This window comes from Anopheles coustani, chromosome 3 (assembly GCF_943734705.1).
Source record: "Anopheles coustani chromosome 3, idAnoCousDA_361_x.2, whole genome shotgun sequence".
Taxonomy (NCBI): domain Eukaryota; kingdom Metazoa; phylum Arthropoda; class Insecta; order Diptera; family Culicidae; genus Anopheles; species Anopheles coustani.
The window spans coordinates 73,170,230-73,182,868 of record NC_071288.1 but is presented as its reverse complement, the minus strand read 5'-3'; the positions used below and the strand labels follow the sequence as shown (position 1 = coordinate 73,182,868).

The window sequence follows — 12,639 nt, the reverse complement described above, 5'->3', positions numbered from 1 at the left end:
ATGTGCTGTGTGTGGGAAAAAGCGGACATTCTCATGAAATTGATAGAACTATGATAAGTGTTTAACAATGTCACGTAATAAAATCCAAGATGTACTTTATCCTCATTTCACTAGGCATAAATTTAGACCGTATGATTTCGATAACCTACCAATAAAAATTGATGTTCTTCTCTCATGTAAGCTATAACACAAAAAACAGATAGATAAAATAAAAATAGATAGGATTATTTTTTTAGCAACCAGGCTTGATCGTTGGTCGAATACTTTAGAGTAGCTCGTAAAGTGTAACTGTGTGAGAAGCTTGTTTCAACCTAGGAGTGTCCTTTTTTTTTAAATTGTATTCTTCTTCTTGGCGTGACGACCTCTTGGTCATACCTGCCCGTTAAGGGCTTACGAGACCTGTTTCCCTGTTATACGTGGATAGTCTCGTACAGGGGCGGATCCGGTCTCGGTTGGGATTCGAACCCACGCCGTCGAGGTGGTGAGCCCCAGCGCTCATGGACCGATTTTCTAACCGGAGCTACTGTTCGGCTGTCGCGGACCCCGAGGAAAAAAATGTTTTTGTTTAAAAAATGTTTTTGAAAAATTGTATTCAATGTGACTTAGGTTATTAATTAACATACGTTATTTTTGATAACCATAATAACACTTAAGAAATTAAATTATTAAAAAAAACAAGTTAAACATTATTGGAACCCTCGGTCTGGTCACGGACCGTGCTGCTGGACCCCAAAATGCAAAAGAGGCTTTAACGACGTACAAAGAAAAATGTCAATACGTTCTTTAGACCAGAAGGTCGCTTCAACTAGTCATTTAGTTCGGTTCATAGACTCCGTTTCGATTCCGGTTCGACTCCGATTCGATTCCGATTCGATTCTGGTTTGACTCCGGTTCGATTCCGGTTCGATTTCGGTCCGATTCAGATTTGAATCCGGTTCGATTCCGGTTTGAATTCGGTACGATTCTGGTTTGACTCCGGTTTGATTCAAGTTCGATTCTGGTTCGATTCCGGTTCGATTACGGTTCGGTTCCGGTTCAATTCCGGTTCAACTTCGAGATCCGGGTGAATCTTGTTCGACTTCGGGATCCGGTTCGATTCCTGTTCGACTCCGATTCGATTCCGGTTCAACTCCGTTTGATTCCGGTTCGACTCCGGTTTGACTCCGATTTAAATCTGGTTGGATTCTGTTCGACGCCGGGTTGAATCCGGTTACGATCCGGTTCGACTCCGGTTTGAATCCATTCCATTGAAAAGGCTGCATAGAGTGTCTTAGATAAATTAAGAATATTATCAATATAAGTTTTGAATAAGAGAAAACCGAGCGGCCACATACTGATAATTTCATTGGAAAATGGTGTAAAAGAATACTTAGAATAAAAATAAAAATTAGATTTTCGTCAGAACGACAGCAAACTTGTTGAGGCATTCCAGTATTTTCGAGTCGTTCAACTCGGAGTAATTGTAAAATAAAAGGTCAAAATTTACCCAGGTAGGCGGTTGTAGATCTGGCGGTTCAAAAGTATTAACAATCAGTAGGCACTTTACAAATGTTTATATTCCAATGCTCGCAACGCTCTGTTTTGTGATGCTTGCAGTTATCATCTGACAACCATGACATTTTGCTTCGGAAGCTAACTTGTTTGTTTTGAAAACACAAGCTCGTCGTTTAGTGAAACTTATACGCGATGCCACCGAAGATACAAAAATGTTCCATCTGTGGTACTCTGGAGACGCAGAAATGGTTTACACTTGATCGACGGTCGATATGTTTCGATTGCCACGACATTCAGCTTAATCCTCCGCTAGAGCCGGTACGTGAACGAACACCTGAACTGCCGGTAACAACGGCAGTGCCAGCAGCTTCAACAACCAGCGTAGATCCGCACTGTCCCATGGAAGTGGATGGAGATATCAATAGTGCCGAAACGATCTCGATAGCAAAGGAAGAAGCTACTGCTGTTGCGAATGCCGACAGCTACGGTCCCGACGAGCAAACAGGAGAGAAAGGTGGTCTATTCTCCCAGGATCTACAATCGCCACGACGCTTGCGGCGTCGAACATGCCCAACGCGTACACCAATACGGCGCCGGGTAACGAAGGCAAGCAGAGGAAACCCCAACACCAAGGCCAAATCGAGACGTACTTTGCTCAAGAAACCTCCGACAAGGACGCCACAAGAAACGGCCTCAACAAGATCGGTTCAGAAACTATTTCACGAGGTGAGTTGTGAAACTATTATTTGATGGTATAAGGTTCGTCACATTTTACTTTGTATTATTCTCCAGGACACCTGGTACCAGATAGGAGACATCGTATCATTACTTGATACGAAAGATAATACCTACTACGCACAGATCCGAGGCCTCCTGGTGGATACGTACAACGAGAAGAGTGCGGTACTAACGTGGCTTATCCCTACGACCGCCAGTCCACCACCGAACGAAGGTTTTGACCCCGCCACCTACCAGATAGGACCGGACGAAGACTGCCCACGACGAATTACGTACGTGAAGTTTGTAATGCACGCACCGAGCAGTTATTACCTCGACCGGAACGACCCGTTCCCTCGGCCGGAAACATATGGGCCAACCAATACGACACAGCGCGATAATCGAAACTTCGTTTGGGCTTCCATTGCACATCTGCATTACGGCGATGAAAAGTGATGGCTTACGACTAATCCAAATGATCAGTTGGCATTAGGTAAAAGCAGCATGAACAACGAACAGGAGCAGTTTCAATAGGAAAATCGCGAGTGTATCGTTCAATGGATTTGCTTTTCACTCATAACAATGTAGAGATTAGTTTGCAAATTGTTGCCAATAATTTGTTTGATAAGAAGATTCTGTTTTAAGAACATAAACGTAACTTAACATACCTGTTTACCGCCGAGTCATCATCGGAGATTTTGGGTTTTGAAAGTAACTACAACTGAAATAAAGTATTGATGTTGGTGAATTATTAAAATTAGCAAAAATAATATTTGCGATTTTACTGCACTGGAGTACAATTCGGTTTGTTTTCGAGTTTGAATATTCTATGTATATTATTAAGTATACAGAATGTTTCTATTGTAGTAGTACACGCGAGCGAATGTTTCTATTGTAGTAGTACACGCGAGCTCGACGATCCCGCCTCCATAAAGATGCTGTACTGCTCGTTAGTACGGTCTGTCGTGGAGTACGCTTCTGTGGTATGGTGGCCGTCGGGCTCGCGTCCACAGGCGCGCCTCGAGTCGATCCAGCGAAAGGCTACGCGGCTGGCCTTACGCTCCTGGAGTGTCCCGGTCGACTATAATGGACGATGCGCGTTACTTGGCCTCGACTCGCTCAGTCAACGTAACTGTACCGCGCAGAGATTGTTTGTTGCAGGCCTACTTGACCACCATATTGACGCGCCGGAACTTCTCTCGGGGCTCTGTTTATACGTCCCTGCGAGAACACTCCGTGCTAGAACGCTACTTGACGTTGAGGTTCGTCGTACCCGCTTTGGATCCTCAGACCCGTTTCTTGTCATGTGCCGTGAATTTAATGCTGTCTGTGATCGTTTTGAACCTGACATGTCTAGATCCGCGTTTTTGTTTTCTATTCGTGGGGTGCAACCGGTCACCCGTTAGATGTAAATAGTATTAAGCTATGTATTGTACTAACTTAAACGCTTCAAGGGGGCCAAATATGGTCCGTTGAATTTCAATAAAATTACAAATTACAAAATTACAAGTAGTTGAAAGATTCTGAAAATTCTATAACAGAAACTAAGTTAAACAAAAAAAAAACCTCAGAAATTACTTAAATATTTTTTTATTCAAAATATGTATCGGCTAAATACTCCACTGCATAAAACATTAAATTTCGTGCGCCCAAAAGATGAATATGATTTCGATATAAAATGTATTGTTTTAGGGGGTTTGACACACAACAGAAAGAAACATTTAAAAGCAAGAATATCTGAAAATCTATGGTCTGACTTAATTGTATTTTTAGTAACTTCATCATGAAATATGATACAGTTACAAATTTATAGTAATACAAACACATTTGACATTTAAAACGAAACATTGAATAATTGCTGCACTCACCAAGGCACTACATTTAGTAGAAATCTTCCTCGGCATCTCGTCCACCACCGCCTTGCGCTTGATTTTTAATCTGATCCTGATTCAGGTACATCTCCGACACCTGGCGAGCATTGGTCGCATCGGTTGCTCCCTTATCGTCCCGTATGCGGATAAAGCGCGGAAAGCGCAGCGAAATACCCTTCTCCGGATCGATGATGCCGATCGCAGCCTGATGAACCGGACTGAGCGACAGATCGGCACACAGTACCTCCCAAACCTGCACCGCCTCAAACCACTCGTCCGGCGCTAGGTTGGGCTCGTAACGATAGTACGGTTTGGGCTTCGGTATAACATGCCCATTCAGAAACTCCGTGTGACGCTGCAGATCCTCGTCCGAGAAGCCGGTACCGATTTTGCAGATCGTCTGATACTCTTCGTTCTCGTCGTCGTAGCAGGCGAGCAGGAAGCCACCGTACGTGCCGGTACGCTTGCCCCGGCCCCGATAGCCACCGATTACGACCAGATCGAGCGAATCGCCCACCCCGCTGAGGTAATCCTTCTTCAGCTTCAACCAATTGCGCGAGCGCTTGGCAATCTCGTACGTAGCGTCACGCTGCAGCGTTTTCACCATCAATCCCTCACAGTTGCCCCGTACGGCTTCCTCGAGGAAACGCTGCAGTTCGTCCAGATCGTTCGTGTCGAGGCAGGTGGCGTACTTCCACTGACCCTCGACCGGGCGAAAATGTTCATAGAGTTGCTCACGGCGCGTTTGAAACGGTTTCTCGACCAGCGGTTTCCCGTTGAGGTAGAGCAGGTCGAACATAAACACACACACCTGCACCTTGATGTCCGCCTCGTTCGCGTCCTTTCGTTTGCGCGTGCTCAGCACTTGAAACGGGAGGATCTGTTGCTTCTCCGGATCCCACGCGACCGCCTCACAATCCAGAATGGCACTTTCCACCTTGTCCGTGCGCGTCAGCTCGAGCCGTGCGATGATGTCCGGGTACTTGCTCGTGTTATTCTCCTGGTTGCGGCTAAAAATCTGCACGGACCCATCGGGAAGGAGGTGAATCTGTGCTCGCTCGCCATCGTACTTCCACTCGCACGTAAAATCGATCCCATCGAAGCGCTGCAGCACCTCCTGAACGCCCTTTGTCGGGTGGGCCAGCATCGGCTTAAGTGGAGTGCCCGGACGCATGGGACACCGCTCGACCAGCTCATCGATACCGTGCTCCAGCAGCACCGGTACAATCTGATTATAGTTCGGACACTGGCAGTAAACCGTCTTGAGCGTAAGGGCGATTTCATCCACGCGTGCCTTGCTGCGCGTATCCCCTTCTCCGGATAGCGCATTCACCACGGGCGGATTCAGGTGGGGCGGAGTGTAGGCACACGCTTGTGCAAGCGCCTGCAGCAACGACTGTTCGGCCAGCCCGATGCGTAGCTTACCCGCCAGCGAACGAATGACAAAGCGTGACTCCGAGTGCCGGCAGGCAACAAACATCGACTGAATTTTATCCATCTTCTTGGCGATCGATGCCGTACCGGTCATGCGAGCGATCTCGCGCAACTTCGTAAACACCGTCTCCACGGTAAGCGGTGCCGGGCGGAACATCATTCGCTGGCTGCTTTTCGACTGTTCCGCCACCAGGCCGAGATCACCCGTCGACTGAGCGTCTGCTTTAATCTGCGCCAGACTACGGCCCGTACTCTGGGCGATCGCTTTCATGAGGGAAAACTCGGCAATGCCCAGCTCCACACCTTCGTAGGCCGGTGCAAGCTGGTTCAGGCACAGGTACACACTGGCGAGCAAATCCGACGGGCTGAGGAGGATGACAGAGCGGAAGTAATTGGACAGAATTTCGATCATGCGCAATCTGCCACTCGTTTCCTCGATCACTTGGAATGTTCGCGCGAGAGCTAAGTATGGAACGCTGTAGAATGGAAGAGATGTATAATCCAATATCAACCGATAGACCGTAAGTTTATCCTAAAGTAAAAAAAAAGTACACTCACCGATCTCCTTTCTTCCAAAACGCATCCTTGATAGGATGATAGTTTTTCTTGCCTGGATCGTAGCTGGTCCCATCACCTTTACTTTCATCCCCTGCGGCGCTACTGCTTGTCCCATCCGATTCCTTCTTGACTACAGTAAAAAAGCTGTGTGTAGCCACCTTCGCCGGTTTGCTGGTAGATTCGCTTTTCGAGGGCGATTCCTTTTCCTTTTTCGGTGATATTTTACCACCTGGGGATAGGGGTGATGCATTTTTCGATCCATTTTCCGTTGCAGGTTTGCTGTCGCGAGCTGTTTTTGGGGTTGATTTCTCTTTTCCCTTCTTTGAAGTAGGCTTTGCTTTCTCTACAGGTTCCTTCTTGGGAGACTTGGTTGGGGTGGGTTTCTTCTCACTGGACTTGGCCACCTCCGGTGAGCTGTTGATTAACGACAAAACTTTCAGGAGGATGATCAATATGAAAGCCTTTTTCAAAACGTACCTCTTTTTCGCCTTCGGAGATGATTTTGCTTTGCTAGCCGTTTCATCTTCACTTTCGCTGGACGACATCACTCTTTTCCGCTTGGACCCTTTGGACATTTTAACCGGCGAGTTCGATGCGCTGTCCTCTCCCCCGGGGACATTGTTGCGCTGGTTTGCCTCCAACTTTGCACTGCAAGCGACAAACGGTCGATGGATGGAACGATAAAGAGAAACGCCATTACTCAATGCTACGTTTACGGAAAGATATTGGGAAGGAAATGTCCGCAGCATGTTGCCACCGAACGTATAACCGAGTGTACGGTGGCAAAAGTGAATGTTGAGGCAAAAGTGCAATCGGTTTGCTACATTGCGCAACAGCATCTTGGCCGGATCTTGGGGTAGCGCTTCTACAACTATCCGAACAGTTTGCTGCAGAAGCACACTTATTTCAGTGTTGTGAATTTACAAGTGCGTATGCCAGAGAGATACATACTTTTCTTCCTCCAAGTGGTTGTTGTTTTCTGCGTCCTTTTCGGGCTCGGTTTTTACAGCTGCCGATGACGATTTTTCGCCTGCCGGAGAGGTTTTGGCGTTTTGTTTACTAAAAAACGAGCTGCAAGGAGAGATATTATACGGAAGTTATAGAGAAAACTGGAACAACTTGCGATAATATCCACGACTCACAGGATGGACTTTTGCGACATGACTTTACACGAATGAAAGATTCACACACGATACCGACGCGCAGCTGAAGGAAGTTCGACAACGGATGACGATGCCGACGTAAACACCGAAACAGCCATTTTTGCGCGCCACAAGCCGCCAGCATTCCAATTGTCACTTTGACAGTTATCATCAGCTGTGATGAGTTGTTATTGTTTTGCATCGTGTGGCGAAACCTACTCGATCGTGTTTTTTTCTGTTTCATCATCGTTATAAGCTGTGTTTTAATCATTCCCGTTCCAAAGATGAGCAACACTACGACGACCACGAACGTGCCCAGTGACGCCCCAGCGCATTGTCCCGGAACACAGAGTGAAGATGCCGGAAAAGCATCGGCCTGTGCCGGTTGTCCTAACCAACAGCTATGCTCCACCGGACCGAAGGGTCCCGATCCGGCCATCGCACTGGTGAAAGAAAAACTTGCCGATGTGCGCAACAAACTGCTGGTGCTGTCCGGGAAGGGGGGCGTTGGCAAAAGTACCGTAACCGCTCTGCTGTCCCGTGCAATGGCACACCGCAGCCCGGATCAAAACTTCGGCGTGCTCGACATCGACATTTGCGGACCGTCACAGCCGCGCGTACTCGGCGTACTCGGAGAGCAGGTACACCAGTCCGGTTCCGGCTGGTCGCCGGTGTACATCGAGGACAATTTGAGCCTGATGTCGATTGGATTCCTGCTCGGCAGCCCGGACGATGCCATCATCTGGCGGGGTCCGAAAAAGAACGGCATGATTCGACAGTTTCTCACCGAGGTCGATTGGGGCCAGCTGGACTATCTGCTGCTGGATACACCGCCCGGCACCTCGGACGAACATCTGTCGGCCACGACGTTCCTCAAGGGAACGGACGGCTCGTGGGGCGCTATACTGGTCACCACGCCGCAGGAGGTCGCACTGCTGGACGTCCGGAAGGAGATTTCTTTCTGCAAGAAGCTTGCCATTCCGGTGGTCGGAGTCGTTGAGAACATGAGCGGGTTCGTGTGCCCAAAGTGTACGACCGAGTCGACGATTTTCCCTGCCCGCACGGGGGGCGCCGAACAGATGTGCACGGAAATGGAAGTACCCTACCTGGGGAAGCTTCCGCTCGATCCCCGGCTGACCAAGTGTTGCGACGAGGGAAAGGATTTTATCACCGAGTTTCCTTCGAGCCCGGCAGTAAAGGCGCTCGATGAAGTCGTCACGAAGGTGCAACAGTTTTTCGAAGAAAACAACAAACAATAGCAATAAAGGAGAGATTTAAAAACCAATAGGATTGATTATTTTTTTGAATCTTTATTATTTGGTTATACGTGTGTTTTGCTTCAGGAATTCACCAAGACGTTATTCTCTGTTCTCCTCTCTTCCATCCCATTACGATTACATTGCTTACAAAATCCTTCCTAAAGATCCCCTCCGAACATGTTTGCAGTCGGTAAATTTGGACAATGATTTGCATCCTATACTCCCGTAATCAGTGCGTCCACACGCGTGGAAAATAATTCCTGGAACCAGGGTCTTCCTTTTTCTTTAATTCTCCGATTTATCAAAGAACCACTGCACTCCAACGGAAATTAATCTAAAGCGAAACATAATGAATGTGAATCAAGATAAACTTCTTCAATGTCTTGGGAAAAGGGTAAAATAAATGATTAAATCTGTTTAATTGCAAGTAATCGACGCTATCTAATCCATTATCGACGTTACCTTCCTGTAGCTCAAATGTGTCACTTAACTTTTAGATTGCATATTTATTAAGTTCTCGATTCTATCTGCATACGATATCCTAAAATTAAATAAACAAAACTAACGGACCACGACACGGCACGAAGAAAAACACACCCCGGAGAACTGCTTCTCCTCAAAGCGCTCAGTGGTGCTTTTGTCCGTCGCTGGTGATTACCCATTTTGACGATATGAATAAGATGGCCCTTCCCTTATCTATTGTGGTGGTTTGCTTTCTTTCTAGATAACTGGACTGCTGCTTATGGCTAACGGTTCTTTGTCTCGTCCCCCGATAGGTAGTTTTATCTTGCGGCAAAGACTTTTTCGCTCTATTGTCAGAGTATTAAGAAAGAAACATGCCCAATCTTATGATGAGTGGCTAAAGCACACTCACCGCACATGAAATAATTCTGTGAAACTAACATCGAGAATTAGGAAACTGTGAATAGTTTGATGGTGGGAAAGCTGATGTGGAGTATAAGCTCTTTCGGTTTTTGGATTGAATGCCAAAATAAACACAAAAAATACTTGAACATACCTAAGACGACGATAGGAGAGTAATAGTGATCCTAGCAAATAATAATTACATGAAAATAACCATAATCCGTAAGAAATAATATAATTTTCCTATGTTAACTGTTCGATGTCTCTTATTTGCTTTGCTTTCCATTTTTTAAATGTTCATCAAAAGGTTATCATTTTTGGTTCGATTGCCTAGTGTCGACGATTCTAGTATGTTTCCATTTTGTAATTTGTCGGAAAAACTTCCGCTCTCCCAAAGAGATGCCACATTAGGGTTTTTGAACGAGCTGGGTGTTAAAATTTACTTAGCAAAAGAGTTACGGCACGCGTACGCGGGTTTACTGCTAACACAAACAACAACCAAATTTCCAAACAAATAGGAAGGAAACAGGAAAGCCTAGTTCTTCATTTACACCAGAAGGGAAAACATAAGATTGCATCGACACTTAAACTTAACATTTCGCTACGATGTAAGCACAAATCAATACCAGTTCGGTGTTGCTGATTTTCTCGCGTTTGTCCCCTCACTGCGTCATTGGTCGGAAAAGTAAAAAAAAAACGGAAATAAAAAGGAACGAAACGAGGATCGCGCTTTTTCACAGATTCAAGAAGGGAACGAAACCATGTTCTCTAAAATGAAATAATAAAGAGCAATTTAAAAGATGTTTAGTGTTTGTAACGTATGAATAGTATAAAAGTGAAAAATATAGATGAAGAAGGCATATAACAGAATCCTCCCGCTGGTGGAGGTACGTGTTGGAGGTTTTCTTTAAAGAAAGGGCGCCTTGTACAGTGATTGCCCTGACGACATGACGGACGGTGGTGCGTCGATCTTTGCACACCACCACCCCGGTTCCCGGTGAATGTAATAGTTCTGTGACGATCCGCGCACGATTTGCTTCACACTCCCTTCTTTCCACTTTTTTTTTCTTCCTTTTCTAGACGGTTTTTACCGATGCCGATGGGACCGACGACGATGGTAGACCGGCCACCGCAGGCGGGTGAACGGGCGCAATCACCGAAGGAGCAACGGCAGCCGCAGAGGGTCCTGCGGTCGGTGCACTACCGACGGACGCCAGCGAGGACGAGGACGACGAGGACAACGATGCTGGTAGAGTTTGTGCTTTTAATTGTCACTTTTCCGTCGCCACCGGCTGGTAGCGGGGCTTACTGTGAGTGAAGGGGAGATATCGATACTTGATCATGTGCTGGAAGGGGAGGGAAAGAAATGAATCCATTAGTGATTTCAGTTCAATCATCGCGGGTTGCACCAGACGTACTTTAATTTGCCGCTTCATCGTAATACAGAACAGCACCGCGAAGTAAAGCAAGAGGATTGGCCAAAAGACCGGCACATTGAACATCTCGAAGAAGGTACAGATGATCCCGATCACCGTGCTTTTGCTGATGGCGTACCAAAACTTAAACTCCGGTAACCGCCGGATGAATGGTCGAAACTCTTCGTTCGATTTTGTTGGCAGCTCCGGCCCTTGATCATCTGAAAACAAAAATAAAACCATTTAATATCGTTGGCACAAACGAGAACTAATATTCACTCACCGTCCAAATCGAGCGCTGGATCGATTTTCGGCGTTAGGAAAGCGATAAAAAGATTCAGGTGGTAAATGCCGAGCGCGTACGTGACGATGTACCAGCCCTGTTTGGTGAACACCCGCAGAAGGAACAATCCGACCAAACCGAGCGCCGCCGCCCACCGCACCTTCGTGTGTGGCGTCCATTTATCCAGCTGAAGTTGATAAAGCTAAACGAAAAGGGCAGGATGGAAAAACATATTTAGAATAAAGCTGACTATATAAAATGACTGATGCAATCATTGGAAAGTTCTCGAATCTGATCGTGATTATTAAGTAAATAACACTGGCCTTAGTGGATGTTACCTGGCCTAGCCGCTTGAAAAGCTGTACTACCACATTACTGCTCGACGGTGAGGAGGATTCTTCGTTCATCATGTTTGGTCACAATGTTGCGTCCGGTGCAATGTTGCTACGACGAACTACAATCTACGCCAACGCTATTCGATCCGGCAAGCGAAATCAATCGCTTGTTATTAGATCACAAATTGATCGCGCAATGACCGGGAATAATATAAACTGTATAGCACACTTGGATGATGACCCTTCGCAATGTTTAACTTGTTCCAAGTTAAATAAGCTGCCTTGAATGTGGGTGAGTTTTGATATTCCAATGGTTCTTACTGTCACCGACTTAATCCAATTATATGGCGTGACGTTTGATGCGTTGGTTGGATGATAAGCACACGCACGGCAAAGTTACTATCGTGACCTGTAATGTGAAAGATGTTTTCCGTAAATAGTACCGAAGTAAGGACGACATTTGCGAAACTTACCCAAATTTGATGTGGACAATATTCCGCTAGTGGAAACGTAAGTCCGCAAATACAAATGAATACAATCAGCGCATCCAACGGAGATCGAGCATCGGTATGAAAAGCAACTAAGATCTAATCATTAAACGCTTATCGTCACACGCTTGAAGCCACACAACTAACTCATAGGGTGAACGAATATTAAACCGAAACTGATTAGACCGAGGATGAAAAAATAATATGCCGTACACTGGTGCGGTTTCAACCTAGGTACTTCACTTTCGGTCTGTTACATAGCGTATTCCGACCGGCCTTGCACCTTTCCGCACCGACAGGGACTAGAAACTCCCAAGTATCGGCTGCCACTCCAGAAACAGTCGAATTTATCCGTATCGATGGAATATTTTGCAAACAATTACAGCTCGTTTCGGCTCCGCAATATTCGAGGAATTATGAAAAAAGTGATGACCGTCACCACCAACACCACCACACGAGCAGTTGGACAACCACGTCAATCTACATGGAGATACACTCTCGGGTCGAGTGTACGTGCAGAAAACGTATGCCCGGTGAGTGTTCTTTTTATCACAACTGCAGCATTTTAGAATCAAATCAACTGAGAAGAGACATACCGGGTGGATTATGTGTTGAACTGTTGTTCTCAAAGCTTGTTGACAGCTGTCTAATTGACAACGAGCCTCGTTGGCATTCCGCTAGCGCTCTCTTTCGGCAAAAATACTCAACTAAGTAATATTAGTAAAACAATAAAAATAAATCCACTGAGTACAGTAATGCCGTTAATGTAAGCTTCGTTT

The 12,639-nt window shown here is 46.1% G+C and overlaps 4 protein-coding genes across 4 annotated transcripts; 2 read left to right on the top strand and 2 right to left on the bottom strand.

Annotated features, from left to right (window-relative positions):
- The first annotated feature begins 1,669 nt into the window (after window positions 1–1,669).
- Window positions 1,670–3,032, top strand: LOC131272215 (GATA zinc finger domain-containing protein 1). The gene is made up of 2 exons (XM_058273875.1): window positions 1,670–2,220; window positions 2,287–3,032. Exons 1-2 carry the CDS (start codon window positions 1,687–1,689, stop codon window positions 2,665–2,667), a joined length of 915 nt encoding a protein of 304 aa, XP_058129858.1. The 5' UTR covers window positions 1,670–1,686; the 3' UTR covers window positions 2,668–3,032.
- Window positions 3,033–3,794: 762 nt separating this feature from the next.
- On the bottom strand, window positions 3,795–7,359 carry LOC131272210 (DNA ligase 1). The gene is made up of 5 exons (XM_058273870.1): window positions 7,217–7,359; window positions 7,026–7,145; window positions 6,552–6,722; window positions 6,075–6,488; window positions 3,795–5,992 (listed from the first exon to the last, which is right to left on the bottom strand). Exons 1-5 carry the CDS (start codon window positions 7,234–7,236, stop codon window positions 4,093–4,095), a joined length of 2,625 nt encoding a protein of 874 aa, XP_058129853.1. The 5' UTR covers window positions 7,237–7,359; the 3' UTR covers window positions 3,795–4,092.
- Window positions 7,360–7,428: 69 nt separating this feature from the next.
- LOC131272214 (cytosolic Fe-S cluster assembly factor NUBP1 homolog) lies at window positions 7,429–8,702 on the top strand. The gene has a single exon (XM_058273874.1). It carries the CDS (start codon window positions 7,501–7,503, stop codon window positions 8,473–8,475), a length of 975 nt encoding a protein of 324 aa, XP_058129857.1. The 5' UTR covers window positions 7,429–7,500; the 3' UTR covers window positions 8,476–8,702.
- A 538-nt stretch (window positions 8,703–9,240) lies between these two features.
- LOC131272219 (protein RER1) lies at window positions 9,241–12,280 on the bottom strand. Its single transcript, XM_058273880.1, has 5 exons — window positions 11,846–12,280; window positions 11,376–11,781; window positions 11,038–11,239; window positions 10,758–10,975; window positions 9,241–10,685 (listed from the first exon to the last, which is right to left on the bottom strand). The coding sequence occupies exons 2-5, from the start codon at window positions 11,445–11,447 to the stop codon at window positions 10,611–10,613; spliced, it is 567 nt and encodes a 188-aa protein (XP_058129863.1). The 5' UTR covers window positions 11,448–11,781; window positions 11,846–12,280; the 3' UTR covers window positions 9,241–10,610.
- Between the last annotated feature and the right edge of the window lie 359 nt (window positions 12,281–12,639).

What these genes read in the sequence shown, in the direction of transcription:
- LOC131272215 (XM_058273875.1), top strand. Translation starts at nt 1,687, where the DNA reads ATGCCACCGAAGATACAAAAATGTTCCATCTGTGGTACTCTGGAGACG. An exon ending in TTCAGAAACTATTTCACGAG is followed by an intron (nt 2,221 to 2,286) that starts GTGAGTTGTGAA and finishes ATTATTCTCCAG; the next exon opens with GACACCTGGTACCAGATAGG.
- LOC131272210 (XM_058273870.1), bottom strand. Translation starts at nt 7,236, where the DNA reads ATGTCGCAAAAGTCCATCCT. An exon ending in ATGTCGCAAAAGTCCATCCT is followed by an intron (nt 7,146 to 7,216) that starts GTGAGTCGTGGA and finishes CTCTCCTTGCAG; the next exon opens with CTCGTTTTTTAGTAAACAAA. An exon ending in TTTTGGAAGAAAGGAGATCG is followed by an intron (nt 5,993 to 6,074) that starts GTGAGTGTACTT and finishes TCCATTCTACAG; the next exon opens with CGTTCCATACTTAGCTCTCG.
- LOC131272214 (XM_058273874.1), top strand. Translation starts at nt 7,501, where the DNA reads ATGAGCAACACTACGACGACCACGAACGTGCCCAGTGACGCCCCAGCG.
- LOC131272219 (XM_058273880.1), bottom strand. Translation starts at nt 11,447, where the DNA reads ATGATGAACGAAGAATCCTCCTCACCGTCGAGCAGTAATGTGGTAGTA. An exon ending in TTTTCAAGCGGCTAGGCCAG is followed by an intron (nt 11,240 to 11,375) that starts GTAACATCCACT and finishes CTTTTCGTTTAG; the next exon opens with CTTTATCAACTTCAGCTGGA. An exon ending in CGATGAAGCGGCAAATTAAA is followed by an intron (nt 10,686 to 10,757) that starts GTACGTCTGGTG and finishes CTCCCCTTCCAG; the next exon opens with CACATGATCAAGTATCGATA.